Genomic DNA, 26,438 nt, shown 5'->3' on the forward strand with positions numbered 1-26,438 from the left:
GAAATGGGTGAACTCTGGTTTTGTCTTGTTTTAGTAGTTTAAATAAATTGAATGGAAATTTTAAAAGTAAAGTCTTGAGTCAAAGAGAAATAGACATAATGCATTTTAACATGTTGCAGATAAGAACAAAGGCTTTAAAACAACCTCTCCAGAGAAAGGTATAATAAGAATTTTTATAAAAATGGTGAGATCCTCGTCCTAGGGGATTTCTATACTGGTTAATCTGCACCCTCCTGAGCTCACATAAAAAAACGAAAATTAGAACCCCCTCTAGTTTTCATGGATACATGATAATGCTGCCAAAAGTACAAGGTCAGAAATTGGGAGAAACTAAAAATCTTCACAGAGTAAGTAGCGTCTACTTTTGAGAAGAGTGGTCCAGGGAGAAACCAGGGAAAGGCTCGCAAAAGGACTATGGTGGTCTTAGCAGCGGCCCGCATCTTTGGCAGTGATGAGAAGTTGTGCCTGCTTTGTGCTTCTGACTTCACTGTGACTCATGAACTTCTTCCTGCTGTCTCATTCCTGCAAGGAGAATTTGCACAAAAAAATCTGCATTTGCATTGCTTATGTGTTTTAAGGTTTAGAAACAGCTGTGATACGATTTAATCAAGCAGGGAAAGAAATATTGTTTAGCTATGTCTGGGGGGTTGTTTGTTTGCCTCTTCTCTGTACATACACGCTTAATTGCTCCTATTACTGTGGTTTCTATTTATTTTCAATTAAAAAAATTAGGATTCTTTGGCCTCCAGATTAGATTTACTCCTGTTAGTTATTGGTGAGTGTGTTTTTGCTATCAGTGACTAATAGATACAACAACTCCTCAGATTAATTAAATATATTTGCTCAACAATTTTTTTGTTATTTTCACCATATGTCAAGCACTGTGCTTAGGGTATAGAAATGAATAAAACAAGCTAAAAGATCAGCGGAAACATACTCTGTTTATGAGTAAAAAGTACTCTTTGAGCTGTGTTGGGCATTTGTGGTCAAGATTCTGTAGCTGAAGATTGATTAGGTGGAGTTGGTCAGTAGGGTCCAGTGGGTCAAAAGGGTGATAGCTTTTAACCATTTGAGGAGGTGTTTATTCTTTCAAAAATCAGGCTAAAGCTATGGGCTGCCTCCCTATATACAATTTAACATTTACACAGCATTTTGCATGCAGTTCAGGTGAGTTTGCTGTCTCCTAGATTAGAAGGCAGGGAGCTAGAATTGGAATCCTTATAACTCACTGTCTCTGTTGTTAGTGTTTTTCCATGAATGTCCAGGCTCATCATAACCCTATGTTTGAGCAGTGTTCATCTGACTTGAAATATGAATTTATGTCATAACATATTTGTCTGCTGTTTTGAATGTACAGAAGGAAGATTGCTAGCTTTTACCATGGAATATGGGCTATGTTCAAGGGCAATTTCTAGAGGGAGAACTTTTCCATGGCTAGGTAGGTAGGTAGGTAGGTAGCTGATGCTAATCTAGTGGCAAAGCAGATGAATGAAAACGGCCATAAATGTTCAGGATATAATTTATATTCATTTGATCCCTTTGCAGTGTTAACATCTGCTTATTACTCATTGAAGCACTTAGGTATTTGTGAGAAATGAAGCAGTGAAGGTGGTAAGCCCCGATTCAAGCCAGGAAACATGAAGAGAGATCTGAAATCCACCACTAAAACCCATGCATTTAAACACTGAATCGAGGCACCTGCTGCAGCCCCATAAGCTTCAGTCAGTGGTCTCCGCTGTAGGTTTTTGCTTAGGATCCGTCCTCGTTGGCTTTTCGTCTTCTGCTAGCTTCCCTGACTCCATTCCCAGAGCCCTAGTTCACACTCTAGCTTCTCAGCTTATTTTTGGTTGATGTGATTGGGGGAGGGGGGGCGGCCCTTATATTTCCTTCCTCTGTTGCTCTTGGTTCCTGCCTAATTCTCCTCTCTGGGTCCATGTTGTCCTCTGCCAGAGAACAGAAACATCTCAGAGGGGCCAGTCATCAGGTTCTCTATGGAGGGGGTGCTGGTGGACTTGGACATGTAATTCATACGAAATTCTGAATATGCTCATATGTTCCACATATTATCTTTTGAGAGTATGCCGCCTGTTGGAAATGAGGCAGTAAACATTGTGAGGAAAAAAAAAAAACCAACAAAACTTAAATTGGGTCATTTTAAGCCAAGCAACCTAGATAGCATATTGAAAAGCAGATACATTACTTTGCCAACAAAGGTCCGTCTAGTCAAGGCTATGGTTTTTCCTGTGGTCATGTATGGATGTGAGTGTTGGACTGTGAGGAAGGCTGAGCGCCGAAGAATTGATGCTTTTGAACTGTGGTGTTGGAGAAGACTCTTGAGAGTCCCTTGGACTGCAAGGAGATCAGCCCTGGGATTTCTTTGGAAGGAAGGGTGCTGAAGCTGAAACTCCAGTCCTTTGGCCACCTCATGCAAAGAGTTGACTCATTGGAAAAGACTCTGATGCTGGGAGGGATTGGGGGCAGGAGGAGAAGGGGACGACCGAGGATGAGATGTCTGGATGGCATCACCGACTCGATGGACGTGAGTCTGAGTGAACTCCGGGAGTTGGTGATGGACAGGGAGGCCTGGCATGCTGCGATTCATGGGGTCGCAAAGAGTCGGACACGACTGAGCAACTGAACTGAAGCCAAGCAAGAATTTCTTAACTAGAAGAGCTTTGTTGATGTGCATGGAAAATAGTGTATTGATTAATGACTTGGAAAAGGGGAATTGGGGTGATATGCTATAGAAATGTTTAGAGGTATCAGAACTCAGGTAAGCATTGTTTAATCACATGTCATACATGAATGACTTATTTCTACTTTGCCTTTTTCCAGAGAAGACCTGAGATAATTTCCAATAGGAAAACATCAAGGAAGAGAGAGAAAACGAAGCTTAAAAAATGAGCTTTTTTTCCTTTTTATATTTTTATTGAAGGATAATTGCTTTACAGAATTTTGTTGTTTTCTGTCAAACCTCAACATGAATCAGCCTTAGGTATACATATATCCCCTCCCTTTTGAACCTCCCTCCCATCTCCCTCCACATCCCACCCCTCTAGGTTGAGCCCCTGTTTGAGTTTCCTGAGCCATACAGCAAACTCCTGTTGGCTATCTATTTTATTAAAGCTATTTTGAGAGTGGAAAGAGAATTGGACCAGGAACCCAAAGTGATATAACTACAGTCACTGAGAAGTAAATTTAGTTCCCAGGTTCTTAGCAACTAGGAAATTATAGTTGTCTGTGTAGTTTTCCTTTTCTGATAAAACAAACCTGTACTATTAAAAGATTACTTAGAGGGGCAAACTTTTGCTTGAAACTAAATTCAAGAGAAATTTACCATTTTTTTTTCTATAAAGCACTATGGATAACATAGCAGAAAACTTGACTACCTGTATATTTGCAAAAAGTGCAAAAAAAAAAAAAATGCCGTTGAACTGGTTTTCCCTTAGATTGACTCTCCTTAGAGGCTAAGGGCTTGTCCTCATTGAATTACAGCATAAAGGAATCTCTTCAGGGGCTAAACCAGGTTCAGGTCTCTTTTCTTTCTGCTCAACAACTCAGAGAGGGCCCTGAGCTTAGAGAAGTTAAGGAGGGGCTTTAGGCAGGAAGAGAAGAGCCGTAAATCCAAGTTAAGAGTCCGACAGCCACGATGCCCCTTGCAGGGATTGTGCAAAGAAAAGTCTTACGTGCAGATGCTAGGTGAGCAACTAGCACTGCTGCCATTCTCACAGGAACATCCAAGAAGCTGATTTGTGCAACACTCGGATGGAGGTGTCCTCCTTTGCACACCTGCTGCAGAGAAGGATCTATGTGGATGGATCATACAGTCACACAGAAAAAGGCCTCTAGTATTTCCCCCAGGCATTTGGTTTACACCCCACGGTTCTGAACCGTACAATACAAGAAGTATTTTTAGCTTGAGCAGAATTACTTTAGGACTAGGTGTGATTAATGGCTTCCTCTTCTGTAAGCCTGAGGTAAATGCATCCTTTCTGTTCAGTTCAGTCGCTCAGTCGTGTCCGACTCTTTGCGACCCCATGAATCGCAGCTCACCAGGCCTCCCTGTCCATCATCAACTCCCGGAGTTCACTCAGACTCACGTCCATTGAGTCAGTGATGCCATTCAGCCACCTCATCCTCTGTCGTCTCCTTCTCCTCCTGCCCCCAGTCCCTCCCAGCATCAGAGTCTTTTCCAATGAGTCAACTCTTCGCGTGAGTGGGCCAAAGTACTGAAGTTTCAGCGTTAGCATCATTCCTTCCAAAGAAATCCTAGGGCTGATCTCCTTCAGAATGGACTGGTTGGATCTCCTTGCAATCCAAGGGACTCTGAAGAGTCTTCTCCAACACCACAGTTCAAACGCATCAATTCTTCAGCGCTCAGCTTTCTTCACAGTCCAACTCTCACACCCATACATGACTACAGGAAAAACCATAGCCTTGACTAGATGGACCTTTGTTGGCAAAGTAATGTCTCTGCTTTTCAATATGCTATCTAGGTTGGTCACAACTTTTCTTCCAAGGAGTAAGCGTCTTTTAATTTCCTGGCTGCTGTCACCATCTGCAGTGATTTAGAACTTTGATTATATTAAATGCTGTATTATCAATACATCCCTAAGAGTTTTGCTTTGGAGTTGGAAAGATTGCATTTTTCTTTTTTTAATTTTAGTGTTAGCAAATGTGCATCACCAGCACTCATGTTAGGTTTTGGCATGAATCACTTGCTGTGGGAGACTCCTGGTAATTTCGATCCTGGCTTCTTACTAGGCAGTAAGGTCCCAGCAGACAAGGACCAGATCTGTGGGTTTTTTCTTCTTTAGTTAAATTAAATGCTTAGCCACTCCTTTATTCAACCATGTATATGATCAAAATTCACTTCCTTTTCTTATTGCAATATAATTGACATATAACATTATATTAGTTACAGGTATACAACATAATGATTCAATATTTGTATTAAAAGATGATCAGTAAATCTATTTAGCATCCATCACTACACATAGCTACAATTTTTTTCTTGTAATGAGCACTTTCAGGGTCTACACTCTTATCACTTTTCAGGTATATAATACAGTATTATCAACTTTAGTAACCATGACTGTGTGTCTGTTTTGTTTATCTCTGTATGTTCTGTGTCTCATACATCCCTCCTGTTAGAAGAGCTTATTAAATACTTATTAAAAGGATAAATGAAGCAGATTCTTAAGTCCTGTATGTTATATAATTTAGAAAACAAGACATTATTTAGATTTATTACTGAAGAAGAAATCGGATAGAAGCCCGTTTGAGAGTGGACTCAATGTTACGATATATTAGGAGGTATATTGTATCCTCCATTCTGATAATGCATAAAATTTAAGGGGGGGGTGTGCATGCATGTGGCCTGTGTATCTTTATCATCTGGCGTTGTCATGTGCTGAAAGAAAGACCTCTCTTAACCTAATTATTTTGAGATTCCCCATTTTGTTGCACATATAAACAGTTTACTCCCTTTTATTGCTGGGTAGTATTTCATTTTATGGATCTACCTCATTTTGTTTGTTCACTCACCTTCTGATGGATGTTTGCTTTATTCCCCAGTTTTTTTAACTATGATAAGTCAGGCTGCTGTGGATATCCATGTACAAGTCTTTCTGTGGACTATATTTTGATTTCCCTTGGGAAAATACTTAGTTGTAGAAGAGCTGGGTCAGATGGTAGGTGTGTGTTTAACTTTTTAAAGACACTGCCGAAACAGTTCTCAAAAGTGGATTCTCCACCTTCATCAGCAGTTTACAGGAGTGCTGTTTCCACTGCCACTTCCAAGTGTGACAAGTGTGCTTGGTGTGGTCAGTCTTCTAAAGTTTAGCCATTTTAATAGGTATGTAGTAGGATCTCTTCATGGTTTTAATTTTCATTTCTCTGATTACAGACATTTAGCATCTTTTCATGTGTCTAACAGCCATTTGTTTATCCTTACAAATCTTATGTCAATATCTTACTGAACTGTCTTTTTATTACTGAGTTATAGGATTCCCTTTTATATCCTGAATGTGTCCTTTGTCAGAGGTATGTGTTGTGATTATGTAGTCTCTCATACTTTGCTTTCCTTTTGGTTTCTCAATAGTGTCCTTTAGAAAGTTTTAAACTTAGATTTTAAAAAGTTTATTGATTTATTAATCATTTGTGCTTTTCATATGCTACTTAAGAAATTCTTACCTCAAGCCTGCAAATATTTTCTTTATTTTCCTCTTTTTTCCCAAAAGTTTTACTATTTTGGGTTTTACACTGAGAGTTGCTTATATTTTAAGCCAATTTTTGTGTGTGGCCGTAAGGTAAAGGTCAGTGCTCATTTCTGTTGTCCTTACGGATACATAGTTGCAGCCTTATTTGTACAATGAACTGAAAACTTGTCAAAAGTTTATTATAATAAAATAAAGTTTTGGGGAGGGCTGAAAAGAATAAACTCAAAATTATTTCCCACCTAAACCAGACACCTATTGATTCTTTCTTTCAAGCACTTTCTCTCTGCTTATGTATGTATTTGTAATTATTACCATAAACATGACTTTGTAACCTATTCTGTTTAGCTTCAGGTAACATTAGTCTATTTGTTTTCATATTAGCATCTAAACCTCACCCAAGGATCCTTGTTTCACTGTTTTTTTTCCAAAAGCACTCACTAGTTGTTGCTTTTCTTTTTTTTTTTTTAAGTTTGAGCTCAATTCTCTCCTTTTTAAGTCTTTTTTACCAAATGATGTTGAAACATTGTAGCACATCTTCCCTTTCAAGTCTTAATGGATCTTTTTAAAGAGATTTTTTTTCCCCTGAATTATGAAAGTAATACCTGTTCATTGGAGAACATTATAAAGAAGAGAATGATTACCCATTGAACCATGACTCGAGATAAGCACAGTCAACATTTTGGTGTATTTCCTTCTATTTGTTTTACTCTGCATACATATTCTTTGTTGTTCCAATTATACTATATATGCAGTCTTCTGCTTTTTTAGCATTACATTAGAACCATTTTCTCATGTCATTAAAAATCCTTTATAAATTACATTTTAATAGCTACATAATATTGCTTCTGGTGGTTATCCCACTGCAGTTTATTTAACTGTCTCCCTATCATTGGGGATTTAATTTGGTTCCAGATTTTTGTTATAGAATTAATGCTGTAAAGACTGGCCTTATACAGAAAACCGTCAACTTTCTCATTTTATATGTCAGATTCATAGATGTACAATGGGTAGATCAAGGGGTATGACTACTTTGAAATTTTGGAAACATTACCAAACAGCCCTGTCAAAAGAGAGTGTATTCCCAATAGCAGCGAAAGAAAGTCGAAGGCACTGTATCCTTGTGAGCATTTCGTGTTTCCTATTGTCATTTTGTAATCTTTGCTAATTTAATTTGGGAGATTAAAAAAAGTAGTAATTGGATTTTTAGTTTGCGTTTCTGCTCAGCCGAATCTCAAAATCCCCAGATAGACAAAGTCAGAGAGGGCATGAAAGACCCTTTGATTGTTATAGGATGTCCAAGCTCAGTAAAATAACTTACCCCTAATAAGAAATTGAAATTTCTATTATTACCTGAAAGAATTCACATTATGTCCCAAAATGTGTGTTAGTCTTAACAAAGCAAGCCTAAGGCTTTCCCTTGAAATTGAAAAGTTTATTAAAATAGCAAAGAAAAGAAATTAGGTTATTCCGAACTTATTTGTTCTTAGTGATTACCTGCTGCAGCCCGGTGATTATTATTTCCTCTTTTGAGTGCTCTCAGATCCTCCCTTAATACTGAGATGTGCAGGAGCAGCCTCTTCACAGCAGTCTCTTTCCTCTCCTTTCCTGAGTTCTCCCTAAAAGGACAGTGTGCATGTTCTCACCCTTGCTCCTCCTCTATAGCGGCGATAGGAATCTAGTTGCTGGGTGTCCCTACCGGCTTTTAGGGAGCAGAAGCAGGGCACCTGCGGGAAACATTTCACTTATGAGTATCCAGGGGGTTCGGCTCTTCTGAGCGCTCAGCCAGACAGAGATACCCAGATAAGCCTGGAACTATATGTTGCCTTCTTCCATTCACATCTCTGCTCCAGGATCTGTTGTCTGTTGACATGGATAAACAATATTGTGCCCCTTAAGAATCGTAAGCCCAGTTTCAGACAGAGCTTAGCAGAGCTCTCAAGTCTAGGGCCAGTATCATCAGGCTTGCCTGATTCCAAGGGGAAATCAATGCTGGGACCTCTGTTTTCCCACAAAGGCACACGGTGCCATGTTTCTGCTTCAGATGGGGTCCTGGGGTCTAACGTCTGAATGACTAAGAAGCAGTGGGGTGAGTTAATGATGGGGAGCCCACTCTGAGCCTCCTTCGCCAGCTTCACCATCTTCCCACCAGGGCAGCAAGTCCTCTCCCTGTCCAGCCTTAGAGAACTGTGGTTTTGGTCTTGGCACAGTAGACACACAGATCTGGGCTAATCCCACAGAAAGATATTCGGAATTATGCATTGGTCTTTAGTAAATCTGCCCTTGTCTATTTTAATGTAAGAAGCACATAAAGGGACATTGACATTCCTTAGTCATTTTTTCCCTTTCTTGTGAGATTTGAATTTTCTCTACGCTGAGCGTTTACTTGCCAGTTTATTTTAGGAAATACGAAGTCTGGAAGTGACCTCAGTTTTGTTACTGCTTCTTTCATAATCTAAGCAGGTCCCTTTTTCTCTAAGTGTGCATGTTTAGGGAGAGGATTCTGAGAATGGAGAGTCGCAGGATGGGATAAACATTTGAAGGTAAAGGAAGAGGTGTTTCTGGTCCCAGTATCTGAGACAGGAATTGTCTTAAGGACAACAGAGTAGACACCTTCAATGAGCGTCAGCTTGCTCACATGTAGAGTTTCTCCAGCTCTGAAGCCTGTGACTGGTCATAAACCCACTGGGCACAGTCTGTATATCATTTTGTCTGTCTGCTCTCTCCTCCCAAGACTTGTGTTGCCTACATGTGTCATATATGTAAGCTGAATGATTTTCTCTGTTTGCCTCATTTAAAACTCACTCAGATAGATTTGATCTCATCTTCCCAGTTATATATGGTGCTTGAAATTTAAATAATTATATTTGATGCATGTTTTTACTCTGTTATTCTTGTCAGTAGATAGGGAGGGCAAGGTAGGAAAGGATCCAACTCTTCTCTCTGATTTGCTTTCAAGAACTACCCATTAGAATATTTTAGAATTGCAAATTCCTTGAAATTACTATTCTAACATTGAAAAGAGCTTATAAGAACGTGTGTTGGTGATCACATTCAAGATACCGAAGTGAAACTAAATCAAGTCTTTATGTGTCCCAAGCAAAGCAAGACTGTCATCACAGGCACCCTTATTTCTAGCTCTACAAAATCCTTAAGAGTGGGAATCTTTTTTTCATCCATAACCAATCGGAAGCATAAACAACATTCTGGACACAGGTTCCTAGAACAAGCTTGAATCATCAACAGCCACCTTTGGTACCAGCTCCAAGTTTTCTAAAATACACAACTGTTTGGCAGCCAGCTTCAGGCTCTAGCTCATAAAAAACCTTTCGGGTCATTTTTAAGTGTTGTTATTAATGGTCACAGCAACGGGCTGAGAGGAGATCAATTTGCTGAAGCACAGACAAAAATGAGTATTGTATTTTTCCCCTCCCAGTTGGCCCAGTAGGAGATCCTATTAGTGTTCTAAAAAGTTATATAATTAGCATGGCCCCCGCTGCTTGCTCACTTGGTGAGCCAAACTGGTTTTTAATGTTCAGAACACAAAACATGGAAATGCCATCTTCATAATGCGCCATGCTGTCTCTAATAGCCGAGAATGTTTCTGATGACAGATCTGTAATAACAGTGATGATGAGAGTCACAATTACACAGCACTCTGAGCTTAGAGCACGGTTCCCGTAGGGCTTCATGAGTCCATGGAGGCCCTCGATGGTGAAGAGTATATAATATGAATGACTTGGCGGGGGATGGTGCGTGGGGGGTCTTCTGGTGCAAAGGAGAGTAAGTCGTCAGAAATGCCGGTCAGGCCATCAGCAAAATGAGTGCTTTTGCTGTGTCTCGTTCCTCAGGGAATTCCCCTCATCTGGCAAGTGGGATTTTGTACCCCAGGCGTTGTTTCAATCTTCTGCTAAGCCTCTCTACCTTAACATAAACCATGGTCTTTGATTGGACCAAATGAAATGGAGAATTTAAATTATTCATAAGATGAAGCGTGGTAGGATGGGTTGTCAGGAGAATTCTCAGCTCTTCATGGATTTATTTCATTTTCTGAAGGTCATCCAGGACTCCAGAGCAGCCTGTTTCCATCTCTTCAAACTCTCAGATGGAGAGTGTCATTCTCCGCCTCTCCATTGATTCAGCCATCCTGGGATTCTGAAGGAGGTGCAGAGGCCTTTCCTCCCTGACCTCTTGTTATGTATTGGGTCTTTTAGTTAGAATCTACTGTAGAGGACTCCATGGAGGATTGGATACCTGCACTGCTCAGGTGAAGGGTTAAGAAAGAACAGGTCTCAAGGCAGGGGCCAATATCTGATACGAGGAACTCAAAGGTTAAAGAATAAATTTGTTATTACTGTTGTTGAATTTTAACAAATACTGACTAGAATGCTTGCTGTGTACCAGGCACTCCATACCTTCTTTCTGATCCTCTTAGTTACCTATGAAGTTGTTAAGTCGCTCAGTCATGTCCGACTCTTTGCAACCCCATAACTTTCCTTCCAAGGAGTAAATGTCTTTTAATGTCATGGCTGCAATCACCATCTGCAGTGATTTTGGAGCCCAGAAAGATAAGGTCAGCCACTGTTTCCAGTGTTTCCCCACCTATCTGCCATGAAGTGATGGGACCAGATGCCATGATCTTAGTTTTCTGAATGTTGAGCTTTAAGCCAACTTTTTCACTCTCCTGTTTCACTTTCATCAAGAGGCTCTTTAGTTCTTCCTCACTTTCTGCCCTAAGTTTGGTGTCATCTGCATATATGAGGTTATTGATATTTCTCCCAGCAATCTTGATTCTAGCCTGTGCTTCTTCCAGCCCAGTGTTTCTCATGATGTACTCTGCATGTAAGTTTAATAAGCAGAGTGACAATATACAGCCTTGATGTTACTCCTTTTCCTATTTGGAACTAGCCTGTGGTTCCATGCCCAGTTCTAACTGTTGCTTCCTGACTTGCATACAGGTTTCTCAAGAGGCAGGTCAGGTAGTCAACTTATACTAAAGCAGTAAACAGCAAATAATTTACAGGATGTACTGTATAAATACTTCTGAAGAGTGAAAACTCTCCTATATCCAGCCTGAACTCCTTTATTAAATTTTCACCTAAGTCAAGAGATCTAGAAAGCTAAGTCAGTCCCAAACACTTGTCAAAGATCAACTGACCTGGTTTAAAGACCAGTCACTGAAAAAAAACAAAAAAGCACAGTAAAGGAAATCCTTGGGTATATTTTTTTATTAGTGATTTTTAGATAAGAAAAATGCATGAAGCGTGCAGTCATGCTAAGTCCTTCACTTTACGGTGCAGTAACACTCGTGGGCTTTTTTAATAAACATTCTCAGCATATTTTTCAAAATCACTGAAATTCTTGAGTTATGGCTCCAAATGGTTCCACAATTCACACATGAAAATCAGTTTTATTATTTGATGATTGCACAGCATGTGTTTGAGCATAGGCCAGCAACTGTTTTGAGCATTTGGAATAAGGTTACTAGATTATGTTACACAATCTGCTTTTGAACCTTGCCCTCAGATATGCCATTCATGGAGGAGGTGGTGTACACCTTTGAAGTATAATCTTCATGATTCAGCCACGGGTCTTTCTAATTTTGGTGAACTGAGTGGATACTTGGAATTTTCCAATATGGATGGTTTGATTTCTAGGTCAAGTCATCAATGCCATTTTATTTAATTTATGTAGGATTGTTGAGGAGAAGGCAGTGGCACCCCACTCCAGTACTCTTGCCTGGAAAATCCCATGGACGGAGGAGCCTGGTAGGCTGCAGTCCATGGGGTCACCAAGAGTCGAACACGACTGAGTGACTTCACTTTCACTTTTCACTTTCATGCACTGGAGAAGGAAATGGCAACCCACTCCAGTGTTCTTGCCTTGAGAATCCCAGGGACGGGGGAGCCTGGTGGGCTGTCATCTCTGGGGTCGCACAGAGTCGGACACAACTGAAGTGATTTAGCAGCAGCAGGATTGTTGAAGGGATGGTTTCTTCCTGAAACATTGTAGTGACTGCCATACATTAGTGCTCCAGAGGCCAAAAACAGATTTAGTGTTTGTTAACATTTAATGTAAATGTTGACTTTCAAAGATTTGCCAGGATCCAGTAAGAAGGAAGAAGGCATCACAAGGTGGCTGTTTTAAAGGCCATTTTGTATTAATAGTAATAGTCATGCATTTAGAGCAACAGGCGGGTTTTTGAAAGGGCATCCAGGGAAAGCAGATAAGACCAAGGTTCGGATTTCCATTTTCCTGCCCATGGTGATCTTCAGATTTAAAAAGAAAATCAATTTTGTAAAAATACCTATAAACATTTCCAGGTATTTGTGTTCACTTTAAATCATATCATGCAAATAATGAACTCCTTCATTTCAGTCCTGCTAGTGCCAGGAATTGGAGAATCACTTAATGCAAGTTTCAAAAACAAGTTTTTTGGGGTTTTTTTGGCCTTGAGACAGGTTTTGGATTTTTTTAATTTTTGTTTTCACATTACTCTGAATAAAGGTCCTGTCCTAATCCAGCCTCCTGACAAGTATGGCTTGATGTGCTCTAATATACGCTTATTTCTTTCAGATGCCCATCAGCAACCTATCAAATGCTTAGTAACAAGGTTATTTTCTGTGCATCTGCGTATTTTATAAATAGCCATTTGCCGAAGTAATTTCAGAAATGTCCAACTTGAGGATTTATGCTGTCTTTGCCAAAGGGTCATCCACACTAGCTTGTAAATACATTTAATTATAGGCCATTTCTCTGAAATGGATCAAAAAGGGGAAATACTTGCTCAACCTCATTTATCATTAAATTTAATTGTCTTCAGATCTCACCTGTGGAAAAGCCAAGGAGAGAATTGTGCTTATGTTTCTACCCTAGAGGACACTGCTGTTAACATTGATTATTCATTATGCCTTTATAGTTTTCTCCTTTACTGGATGGGTATTTTATTTTTATTGAAGTATAATTGACATACATTATATTAGTTTCGGGTGTGCGACATAAAGATTCAGTGTTGTATGTTTTGTGAAATGTTCACCACAGAGACATCTGTCACCGTACATAGTTATAGAATTTTTTTGTGGTGAAAATTTTTAAGATTTATTCTCTTAGCAGCTTTCAAATATACCATAGAGTATTATTATTAAAAAATTTTTGTATTAAAGTATACTTGATTTACAGTGTTGTATTATTTCTGGTGTACAGCAGAGTGATATCAGTTATATATATATATATATATATATGTATCTTTTTTCATGTTTTTTTTATCATGGTTTATTATAGAATATTGGATACAGTTTCCTGTGCTATGCAGCAGGATCTTGTTGTTTATCCATTCCATAGATAAAACTTTGCATCTGTTAGTTCCAGACTCCTGATCCAATTTTTCCCCCTTGCTCTCCCACCTTGGCAACCACAAAGCTGTTCTGTATCTCTCTGATCCTGTTTCTGTTTAGATAAGTTCATTTTTATCTTAGTTTAGATTCTACATATAAGTGATGTCATATGGTATTTATCTTTCTCTTTCTGACTTGACTTTGTGTGGTGATCTCTGGGTCCATCCATGTAGCTGCAGATGTCATTCTTTTATATTGCTGAGTAATATTCCATACAATACAGTATTATTGACTATAGTTGCCTTACTATGCCTTATACCCCCATGGCATTTTTACTTCATAACTGGAAGGTTGCCTCTTTTGACTCTTTGCCCATTTTCCCCACCCCCATCTCTGATGACCACCAGTCTTTTCTCTATATGCATGAACTTGTGGGCTTTATATTTGTTTTGTTTTTCGTTTGTTTGTTTCACTTATTTCTAGTATAGCTCTCCCTGGATTGGGTTATACATATAAATCAATAGGGAAATTACAAGCATGCTTCTTGCTACTTTTGTGATCATCCATCTAAGGTTTAAAGACTTTTATTATCGCCTGCTCACTTTACATTATTGCAGCTCTTCTAATGTTCTTATATGTCTGCTCCCTTGATTAGTAGCACAAATTCTTTACAAAGCTTTTAAGCAAAAAGTTATCCTTTCTCTGTCTGAAGCAACAGAGTTCGGTGTTCAGCTGAGCACGTGTGCAAGGTTTTGGCCAGCCACAAAGCCTCCTTTTGACCTTCAGACACCCTGCAGCCCACCTCCCTTAAGCTGGTTAGCCAGCTCCCTGGGAGAGGACATAACATAATTCAGTCTCCTACAGGTTCACAGCAGAATGTTACCTCTGCTTCCCACATATGTTTTTAGCTCAAGTGAGAGATCTATGTTTCATCATCCCACAGACCATCAGACTCCTTCCAATACTTGTCAGAGTTCAGTCATGAAATCGCCCAGAGCAGCACTTGGCAAAGACACTTCGGGGGTTTCAGGAAGCTGTCTGCTTAAGCCATTAATTTCTCCAGGTTCTCTGAGCTCCCTCTATTGAGGTAAATCATCAGGAAACAATGTCCCTCGGCTGTATTATTTCAGCTCCCAGCAGAAATGCCATCATTCAGGTACGATTTAATATTGTGCCTTCAGCACATGGGGGAAAAAAATCCTATCTTTTGCACCACGTAGTTGAAGATATTTATATGAAAAAAAGTTTGTCTTTTTACACCATAGATTTGAGGACATGACTCACTTTCCCTTATGAAGGGGCTTCCATAAAAAATTTCTCCATGATACTAATGCCAAGGGGAGAAAATATGCCTTTCATGTTTCCTTTCTGATAAATTAAGAACTGTATCATGCAGTATTTCCTTTTTTGTCTTAGTTGCAAGCAAACAGAGCTAAATTTGGTGCTCATTTGGAGTACTTGACATCTCAAGCATGTGTAATGTCTCTTTCTGTGTTCATTTTAACTAGCTTCTATTATTTTTAGTAATCAGGTGTTTGGTTATATATTTGATTTAATTTCAAAAGTACTTACCATCCTTTTTGCAAGGATTAAATGAACCAAAGAAATAGAAAAGGAGATGCTACCTGCCCATAATAGAGTTTGTAATGGTTTATGCCTTAAAGAAGTAAACTTCCATTGTCTTGCAAATTAACTCATCCTAGAATCCCATAAATATGTTCAGCCCTACCCACCTCCCCATATACTATGTCTGCTACATAAATATACCCACCCTGACACAATGTCTAGAGCCTAGTTGGACTTTCACTGAATCCATGTCTTAGAGGTACCTTGGTGTTTTTATTGTATAATTGACTTGGCATGTGGATACAAGATCCTGATTCACTGAAGAGAGGTTTCTATCACAGAAACATAGATGAATCTGGGATTTTTGCAGTAAATCCTAGAATACTTCAAACTTCCATACACAATTGTTCATGAAGTCTGCTTCTTTTATCAGTGGTCCTGTCATCAAGAGAGAAGTTGCTCAGTCATGTCTGACTATTTGTGACCCCATGGACTGTAGCCTACCCGGCTCCTCTGTCCATAGGATTTTCCAGGCAAGAGTACTAGAGTGGGTTGCCATTTCCTCCTCCAGGGGATCTTCCCTACCCAGGGATCAAACTCAGGTCTCCCACATTGTAGGCAGATGGTTTACCATATGAGCCACCAGGGAATTCATAAGGCACACACAAAACCCTTAAGTAAGAAATGCATGTTAAAATGTTCCCTGTTATTAAACATGTAAGCTCCAGGGGACTTTCCTGACAGTCTAGTGGTTAAGACTCTGCACTCTCTCTGCAGGGGTTATGGGTTCAATCCCTAGTCAGGGATCTAAGATCCTGCGTGCCCATGGCGTGGCCAAAAATAAGTGAATAAATAAATAGAAATGGTTTAGTCCAATCCTTTGATAAAATGGATGAGGAAACTGACTTTTAGAGAGGGGAATTTTGAGTAGCCAAGATTGCTTTAGCCCATTAAAAGCAGCACTGTGGCTGGCAGTTTAAAGGGGATTTGGAGCTGGAAAAAAAAAAAAAATGTGAGCTCCAGCTTGCCTGTGTTAACTGCTCTCACCAGCCCTGCGCATGAGCTGGTTTTTGTGTGGTCACTCTGTCTCCCTTTTGCCCTGTAGGTGAAAATGGGTTCAATGAATACGTTCAGTGGGCATTGTGAATGCTGAAAAGAACTGCTACCCAGGAAATAGTTCCATAATCTTGACAGGAAGCAGAGCCCTTACACAATAACCTGTTTGCTCATGATTTACCACAGCTCAGATGTAACACAACTGATTTTGTATTGTGTACGTCAAACATTTTTCAAATTTGATGTATTCAGCTCTGAAGAAAATATGGCAGAATGTTACCACTTTAAAATTTCTTGGTGGTAGGTACATATGTGTTTGTTTTAGTACTTCTTTGCATTATCCTGTATGTCTGTCTTGATTTTTGAAAGTGTGTACTGGAGAAAACAGGATCAAACATGTTTCTTTACATTGGAGAGTGGATCAGGTAGAGGGGAGGAAGCAGTGTATCTTCTTGGCGGCATGGAGGTTTTCAGGAGGTTTCTGTGAAAGAAGCACAAAACCTTAACCCAGTTTGGATTATTTCCAGATGAAAACTATTTTTTGTCAGTGGCAAAAGGTGGTTATTTATCATTTTTCATGTGATTTATTCATAGGTATCAGCATGGTACAGAGCATCAGAAATTTCGGTATGCAAAAGGCTCTGCAGATACAGCTCTAATTTAAGTGTCCGCTGGGTGGAATCATATGTAGCCAGACTATAATGCTTCCTGCAGGCTGCAGATCTGAAGTATTCTTTGGGTTGCTCCATAGCTGGTGTGGGGCAGGGACGATGGTTCAGAGTCTGTAGCCTGTGGTTCTAGTTGCAGAGAAACCTCCAGACAACCATCTTGTAAGGTCACATTTTTGGATATGTCAAGATAACTTCCTTAAAGAAAACCTTGTGAGTGAGTATGTGTGTGCATGCACTGGCACGTGTGCATGTGTGTGTGTGTGTGTATACACATCACGGCTCTTGTTTTTTTTTTTTCTTTTTTGTTGTTGTTGTTTAAAGGAACAGTGTGACGTCCTGATCTATGACAGTGATCACAGGCTGTGTATGCTGCGGGGCTTCACGTAGACTAGATAGAATTCTGGAGGTTACCAACTTATGCTTTCTAGGCCATTGGCATATTTCTGGGTGCCTGGAGGTATAATGCTGAAAGGTATTTTCACTTTCACTTTGTAGGACACTCACAGATCCAGAAGGCTCTTTTGAGGCAAAGGGTTGGGGGAATGGGCGGTATAGAACTCAGTTGCTGTTCTCACACTCCTGGAACGTGTGGCTTATTGTGCATGGAGATATACTGCTGGAGGAGAACTGATTTCAGGCAGGGTTTGGGACTCAGGGCTGGTGGGCACAGTGGTGACTCTCCACCTTTATTTCTGCCACCATATCAGTCCTGTGTGAAATGTATCCATACTCATCAGTAACACCTCTCCTTGCATGCAGTCATTCTTAACTAGGGGCAGGAGTGTACTGGGGTGAAAAAGTGTATTTCTTTAGAGATTATGCCTCCATCTCCTGCCTGCAGTTTGAGAACCACCAGTGGAGATTAAAAGAGCAGTCATCTAGGAACCTCAGCCCCTGGTTTGAGTGTCCTTTGTAATGGCTGCTAAGATAGGGCTGATGCCTAGTAGGTGATCAATAAGGATTTAAGGAGTGTTGGGTGAATTAACCAGCTGTGTAGTCTTAAGCAAGCCGCTTAATCTCTTTGGCTTCTGTTTCCTCACCCGAGGAATGAGGGAAATGGACTAGATGACCTCAAGGGCCCCTTTCGGTTGTAAAATTCTATGATTCTGTGATTGGACCTTTACCTCAGAGGAAGATTAATTTGACAGGAGTGTGAAGGATGGATAGAGTGAGAGCCAAGAAAGAGGGAATGCTCCTTTGTCAGAATTAGTCTAACATTTCCTCCTCTGTGACTGCTGTTAAAGCACACATTTACCTTGGGGTCTTCCGGGTGGTTTTACATAGGTCAGCTCTCATTCTCTTCATTCTCTGGGACGATTGCAAGCTCATTGAGTTCTGGAAGCATGGCCTACTGCTCACCTCAGAATTTAGGGCGTCGTGATGCCTGTTTGTGTCGTGAGGGAGCCACATGGTGCTATCACTCAGCTTGTGTAATCTGCGAGGGGAGCTGAGGAAACTGCGCATGCGACGGGAAGAAGCTGGTGGAGGTCTGGACCAGGCAGTGAGCTCAGGTGGGTCCGGCTGGTCTGACTAGCTCCCTGGCAGCCCCTGCCCTGGGAAAGCCCAGAGGCTGGCCGCAGTAGCCTTCCCTTTTCTCGCCCTGATTCTTCAGTTACTGGCCTTACGTTGCAGGTGTCCTTCATCTTATCACTAGTGCGGCATTTTTCATATCTCAGGAAGTACATTTTTCTTCCTGGGCTACACATTCATCTACCGAGGCTTGCACCCTTACCTTTTATGGCCCGTCTCCCTTCTGCTACATCTTTCGTTTTAAGTGGAGTTTCTCTGTATCTGCATGGTGTCTTTTTTGGTCATTAAATCACTTGTTCTTGTGTGCAGCAGGTAATGGTGACCTGCCCTCAGTCAGTAGTAGTGGAGCTTTAGAGAAATGGATGATTGGAGGAGCTTAAAAAGGGCATAGCCCAGAGGTCATGATAGGTGGATGATGACGGTGGGCACAAGCAAGTCTTGGAGGATCATGCTAAGGATTTGGAATTTTGCTTTAATAAAGGGATGGAAATGGAGCCTTTCAACAAGGGAGTGACAAGATCAGGTTTCCAGGAAACGAGCTGACTGGATCCTCTGGAGACCATGAGCTTGAACATGGAGACCAGTTAGGAGCACCTGCAAATTAAGGGGCTAGTAGAGCCTCGGGTTAAGGGTTGTGCACTGGAGAAGATGATACGTGATGTTGATTAAGTTCTAGACTGAGTCCGGCTCTGCTGTCAGACACCTGGTTTTGCACATATCCTTTACCCTTTCTAAGCCTCCTCCATTTCCTTGTCTGTCCAGTAATAGGGGATAAGAATCGTCCCTGCTTCAAGGGTTGTTTTGACCATGGAATGAAGTAACGATGTTAAGTACCAAGCATGTACCGGCAGATTGGAAATACTGTTAGTAATTTTCCCCATCTCACAGCTGAGCAAAGTAGAGGCCAGACAAGTAGAGGGTAGATTCGAAGTCGGACTTCTCTCCACCATCCGTGGTATTTCGTCATCCATGCCAGCTCACCTCCTGGTGTGGAGAGAGTCTGTGTCTCTTCCTAAACCTGTGGGAGAGGACTTCAGTCCAGTGCCAAGAGTAGGAAAGAAGCTGAATGTTGTCCCCAGTGATTCCCGGCCCGACATGTTTGAAAGGTCCCCCTCCTGCTCCCGATAAGGGGAGACACTCCAGGAGTGCCAGAGTGTGTGGCTCTGTCTGAACTACCGTGGACACCAACAGCTTTGCCCTGACCTGGAATCTTGGGGAAGAGTAAGGAAGAAGAGGGCTGTCATTGGTCATGAACATCCCCTGTTGCTTAGAAGAGAGGGGCCACCTCTGGATCCTGGGAAACTCTGTCCTTTCTGCCCTTACAGGGGCCCTGAGTGGTGTCACCCCAACTGTATCCTTCCCCCTCAGAGCTAGAGGAAATGATTGGCTTTCAGCCTCACTCCAGAGCACCCTGTGGTGGAGGGCATGCAGCACCAGTGCTTAGAGTTTATGATGCCCTTCGACAGCGAGTGGTCTTTGGGCTGCTCAGCCTCTTGCTCAGATCTGACTCTTGGAGCTCACGTGTCCCTGAACAGTTGCTGGCATAGGCTGAGAGACATTACCATGCAGCCGAGGGATGCATATAGTCCTGAGCTGGCCTTTTAGTTTGGGAGTCCTCCAAGAGCAATAAGTCTTTCAGGCTGTCTTGACATGGTAAATTAAGAGGTGCAGAAAAGTGCTACCCCCTGTAAAATATATACTTCAGCTGTCCAGGCCTCCTACACCTCCCTCACCAGGAGGGGTGTGTGTTCACTCCCGTCTGTCTTCACCACCCTGTTAGCCAGCTGCCTCAATTAAAGTGTTCACTATGTCCCTTGCAGATGAATTGAAAGAGCAAAAAGAAAAATACCAGTCTGTATCTTGGAACTCCTCACTTTGAATGGATGTGGAAAAATAATATTTAACAGAACTAAGCCCTGATCCTGCTTGACCCTAACCCGCTGGTGCTGGTTGCCCCCTTTCAATGGAGAATATGTTTATCAGCTGGCAGAGTCCCTGCATCTCCCTGTTTCTTGGCTGTTTTTTTAATATACTTCCTGCCATACTCATTTAAAAGTGCCTGCAATGGTGCTTTCAGATTGCTTCTGAGAGTATAAATTGATGCAACATAAATGAAGAGGAATTTGACAGTATCGGTCAAATCAAATGTGAATGCATATATCCTTTGACCAAGCAATTTGCTTCCAGAAAATTTATTTTTATACTCACATATTTGCCAAGGGACCTAAGAACAAGGTTATTCATTGAAGCGTTGTTCATAATAGTGAAAGACTGGAAACAATCTACTCATAGAATGGGAACTGGTTAAAGAAGGATAGAGCATACAATTGAATACTGTGTAGCTATAAACAGAAAAGAATGAGAAAGCTCTCTGTGAACCAATATGAAGAAATTCCAAGGTATGTTATTAAGTTAAATAAAAGGCAAGATGCAGAACAGTGGATATAGAATGCAGTTGCCGTCTCCCACTGTATTAAACAGGCTAGTGAGCACACTGTGTATTCGCTAGTGTATGTGTAAAGCATCTCATGGAGCATATGCAGAAAGCCTGTAGCATGATTGCCTCAGTGAGGGGGACCAGACAGATGAGCAAAGGGAGTTGAGAGGGCTAGATTTCACAGAATACCCACTGAACCTGCCTGTTGCTTAGTCAGTCAGTTGTATCTGACTCTCTGCGACCCCATGGACTGTAGCCCACCAGGCTCCTCTAACCATGGAGTTCTCCAGGCAAGAATACTGAAGTGGTAGCCATTCCCTTCTCCAGGGGTCTTCCTGACCGGGGATTAAACCCAGGTGTCTCCTTCATTGCAGGCAGATTCTTTACTGTCCGAGCCACCAGGGATCCCGTATTATACCGTACTTTTTGATCTTTATACCATGCTATCACCTGTTTTAAAAAAGAAATTTCCTGCCTGAGCCCTGTAGGTATTTGCGTTTGTGATGCAGAGGTGTTGTGCCTTAACCAATTTAAGAGTTTGTTCTTTGTTTTGTTTTATTATTTTTAGGATCGAAAGAGTTTTTAAGTTATCAGCGGTCACCTGGGTCTTGAAACTCTCAAGTTATTAATGTTTGCCCTGGAAAGTTGCATATAGTTTCTGGCCTTAAATCATACCTATTTTCAGCTTCCCTGAAATTAGGAGTATCCTGTGCCATATCAATTAAAGTAAATGTACTTTCAATTAAAGGTGTTAAATATGAGTCTGAAAAGATTAATTCTTTATAAAAGGATGACCTTCAGTAGTCAGATCCAATTAGGCATTTTTCCAACTATATTTCACCCTGATGGGACAAGTCTACTACACACACTCAATCACTGTGATCTTTTCAAAGGTGGGTATTTTGGGTTCAGAGTTAAAGGAGAATGACTTGTCTAGGCAACCTCCATAACTTGAGCCACCATTGATGTGCATAGAGATTATGGATGTTGGATATTAACTTTGTGGGATTAATATTTAAGAATCAGAATATGCGTGATCATGTTTTGGTTACAGTTCTTATACCTCTCTTCCATGACCTTAGTAGTAAGGTCACTCAGTTAGTTATGTCTGACTCTTCTTGACCCCATGGACCCCAGAGGAGCTCACCAGGCTCCTCTGTCCATGGAATTCTCCAGGCAGGAATACTGGAGTGTGTTGCCATTTCCTTCTGCAGGGGATCTTCCTAACCAAGGGATCAAAGCCAGGTCTCCTGCATTGCAGACAGATTCTTTACCGTCTGAGCTACAGCAAAGTCCTTGACCTTAGTAGAACAAAATAACTTAAGACAATCTGATCAAAGGAAAGAGGAAAGGAACAGTGGGATACATTAGCATCAAACCTAATTGATTTCTCATTTTCTCCCTCTGTCATTTCATTTTTTATACACCATAAATACTTGCTTTCCTGGTGTTTTTTTTTTTTTCTTATTGAATTGTTTTAGTCCTAATTCAGTCTTTGCTGATACGTAACACACAAGACCAAGGCTGTTAAGTAAGTGAATGCTTACTGATCTTCTCATGGTAACATGCAAAATGTTGGGGAATACTTTGTTTTCTCTCAAAAAGTAACAGGAATCAAACATTTCTATTTGCAGTAGGTATTTACAGTATAGAATTGTTGGTCCTCACTCTGCCACTCATTACCTTTGTAAACTTGGAAAAGCCATTGAATGTACTCATCAGAAGTGGGAAACAAGTAATACCTACTTTGCATGTCTCAAACATTGATTGCTGGGATCAAATGAAATCTGTTATCAGTATTTCTCAAAGTGTGGTCCTGTGATCCCTGGGGGGGTCCGTGAGACCTTTCAAGGAGCTTATGAGGTGGAAACTATTTTTATAATGATATTAAGAAATTATTGGCCTTTTTCACTGTCATTCTTCCACATGCGTATGGTGGAATTTCCAGTGGCTGGCTCCATGATATGTGATATTGCAGCAGATTGAATATGAAGGACAACATATACTAGCTACCTTAAGCCAGACAATAGAGAGGTTTACAAAAATAGAAAACAATGCATTCACTGATTTGTTTTTCTTTTAGAAAGCAAAATAATTGTTCCTTTTATATTAACATGTGATGTGCTAATTATTATCACTTTCATGTAAAATAATACATATTTTTAAATGAATTAGTTTTAATTTCCAATACAGTAAATATTGATGGACATAATCAGCACAAGCAAAAGCTCTTTAGGGGTCCTTGGTACTTTTTAAGAATGTGAAGGGGTCCTAAGACCAAAACGTTTGAGAACTGCCAATGGATATGACAGCACTGTGTAATGTGTGATGACACTGTCATTTATTAAGAAAATTTTGGCAACATGCACATAGACCTGCCGTTGCAGGCACTGGTTGGTTGTTGCCCGCTCCATCTTCAGGGCAGGTTTATTTAGTCCGGGGTCCAAAATCTCTGAACTATCTATATTATAGTTGCCTGCAATTTCACATGTTGATCATGTTTCTACTTCTTTTTAGTGTGAACATCCACAATTTTCAGTTTTCAGATCCTCAGAAGGTCCTAAATGAGGCACAGCTGTAGCAATTGCTAATATCTGCTGGTCCCATTTTTGTTTCCCAGAGGATGATAAAATCATGGTGCGGACACCAGAGAGGATATGCCAAGGTTCATGGCTCCCATGTCGATACTGTGGGCTTGGGTATCTCTAGAGTTCTTGCCCCTTTTCCGCCCTGCTTGTGGAAGGGAGGAAGCTTCCCTAGGCACTAGGAGGAGGGCTTTCTCTTTGTCAGTACTCGGCATTTGTCATCTTCCTGAGCCTCCTCTCACTTGGTGTCACAGGGTGTGGTAGGAGATAACCACGTCAGTTTAGGGAACAAAGAAGGCTCAGAGACTGATGACATCAAGATTTAGGCACGGTACTGAATTACCCAAAGTGCTAGAGTATCAAACCGCAGTATTAGAAGATTTGATCAGACTCCCCTGGCATGGGAAGGAGAATGTTCATGGCTGGGTATTCAGACTGTCTCTGTCTCAGCCTTGGGTACCCTTGGCAACAGAGCAGAGTTGAGTGCATACAGAAATGACCATTTCATACGTCCTGTTGCGGTTTCTTAAAGTTTTTTTTTTTTTAATTAACTTTAATTCTAGCATCTGTTGAGAGTTACTCATAATATTTTAGTGTTCTTATGAAAAATTAAGACCATTCTAACTCACTGACCCTTATCATGTCTTGATATTAATATGAATGGAAAACTCATATTTAAAAAATATATATATATAGCAGTTGCATACATTTCAATCCCAAACTTCCCAGCTACCCTTCCTGCATCGTTATCATAAGTTTGTTCTCTGGCTATGAGTCTGTTTCTGGGAAACTCATATCTTAGGTATTTACTTGTTCCATGTTTCCTCAGTGTCTTTTAGTTTTATGGTTGCATGTACATATGTGTGTCGTAATTTTATGTAGTCATTTAAAATTGTTCTCAAATTCTGTATATTCAGTGGGCAATTTTGCAACAGTCACAGGCCCTGTCTATTTAGATAAAATTTTTTTAAAGGAAACTACATACCTTATTCCAGCTGTTTTGTTGGATAATTTAATGTGTAGTACTGTCAAGAAATTCCCGCTAAGACTATCCCCTTTGTTTCACTTTTAAAAATAATTTGACAAAATGCTATTTTCCCAGGAAAATATGAAAACCTTATTGAATATTATTTTGCTAGACTAAAAGCTTCTGAAAATTTTAATTACAGAATTAAATTTAAGGTTATTGACTTATTGTATATTTTATAAAAGGAACATTTATTTTTATAATTTTGTGATATAATCATGTTTGTATAAGGTAAATTCAGTCAATTAAATATTTTCCTTTATTATTGTCATAACTGCCTCTTCTAGTTAAAGAAGTATTAGAGGTAACCCTAAAACTGTTCAACGCTATCTGTGTGTCAGTAGCATCTTATAAAAATTGGAATACATTTATTTTGGTTAAACTCTGCTTCATTAGAGTTTAATATGCTATATGTTATATATTTCAGAAACTCCAGGAAGGAACTTAATGACATACGATTTGAGTTTACTCCAGGAAGAGGTAAGTTTCCATTGAAATTATTATTTTATTGCTACAGAGAGCATTTCAGAAATTGATTATAAGCGTGTGGTTATAATTTGCTATTCAAAAATGCATTCTCTAACAACAGAGGAGGGAAGGAAGGAAGGAAGAAAGAAAGGATTTGTAGTAACTGCAGAGAATCCAAACCAAACCTACTACTGATGTATGAATTGTAATGACGCGTGCTGCACAGCATACACACGCTTATAAATTAAGTCTATTAGCTCAAGCGTGAAAAGAAGTGCTGGCATGGTGATGCAGGGCCTAAAGGACGTTATGATGAGTGTGATGAGATGCGCACGGCAGTCCTGATTACGGTTGAGCAGCAAACCATGACATCAGACCAAAAGGTAGCACGCTTGGCCTCTCTGTTGTCCGTTCTGATTATACGAAGCCTGTGCTGAGCAGAGTCTGGGCTGCTACTTGCTACAGGCACCACTAGGAGGCTTGGTAGCAACAAGGCCAGTCTGGCAGCAGAATGTAATTTTAGTATTTTGAGTAGTTACTAAAATAGTGTCAGGGCTAGACTGGTTGCTCTTTTAGTGCTAGGACGCATGGAAGTCATCAAACCATGTCCTGTTTCTAGGTGTCTATAGCACCTGGCAAGCACCTGGTAATGCAGGAGAATCCCAAGTCGTTTTGGTTAACTAATGGATTCAGGCTTTAGAGATCACAACACTAGTTGTTAAACAAAAATTGCTATTTCCACTCTTTAGTTCATAAGAAGAACAGTCTAAAGAAGTGAAAATCAGGTGCTAATGCTGTGACTGTAACAGTTACTGTCCTTGACCTCTGGTTTCAGACTTTTACATGAAAATAGCCTTGATATTTCATTAATCTCATACGTTTGAACGTATAACACGCCGTAATTATTTTATGTGTTAGAACTCCATGTCAGATTTGACTTGATTAAAAAAGTTGGAATTGTATGTGCTAAAATTTTGAAAACCTGAAACTTTCCTGACTTGATAGCTAGTCAGTCAGTTAATGGCTTGATCTCCTTGCTGTTACCACCTGTAAGAAGACGCAGGCTCAAATGCTTACGGGAGCCAAAGTGAACTGTGGGAACTGGAGAGTTCTGTCTAAGTACATTGCAGTTCAGTTTTGAACAAACCCTGCCCACCAAACAAAATGTGTTCCTGGGCCATAGGTGGTTATGGACTCAGTGGCCCTGATCTCTAGTCTCCTGTAAGCACAAAGATTTCATGATTTCCAGAGGACTTCCCTGGTGGTCCAGTGGCTAAGACTCTGTGCTTCTAGAGCAGGAGACACAGGTTCAATCCCTGGTTGGGGAACTAAGACCCCTGCATGCTGTGCTTTGTAGCCAAAAAAAATAATCACCATCATCATGATTTCTAGTATATTTGAATCCAACATATCTTTTTACAAAACAAACATAAATGAAGACCTAGTGAATTTCCTAACTGGTCTTTCTTTCTGGGGAGCGTCTTTGACAGCTTAGAGTCAGTCTGTGAAATTGAACTGTTGCTGGTTGCCGTTATCTAAAAGCTAG

General features: G+C 40.5%; 1 protein-coding gene across 1 annotated transcript in view; it reads left to right on the forward strand.

The window, feature by feature from the left end:
- STK39 (serine/threonine kinase 39) overlaps window positions 1-26,438 on the forward strand; it is a 323,108-nt gene that overhangs the window by 225,224 nt on the left and 71,446 nt on the right. Inside the window, exon 15 of the mRNA XM_069577324.1 lies at window positions 24,852-24,904. Within this exon, the coding sequence (XP_069433425.1) occupies window positions 24,852-24,904 (53 nt within the window). The remainder of the gene's footprint in view (window positions 1-24,851; window positions 24,905-26,438) is intronic.

Source organism: Ovis canadensis, chromosome 2, assembly GCF_042477335.2.
Source record: "Ovis canadensis isolate MfBH-ARS-UI-01 breed Bighorn chromosome 2, ARS-UI_OviCan_v2, whole genome shotgun sequence".
Taxonomy (NCBI): domain Eukaryota; kingdom Metazoa; phylum Chordata; class Mammalia; order Artiodactyla; family Bovidae; genus Ovis; species Ovis canadensis.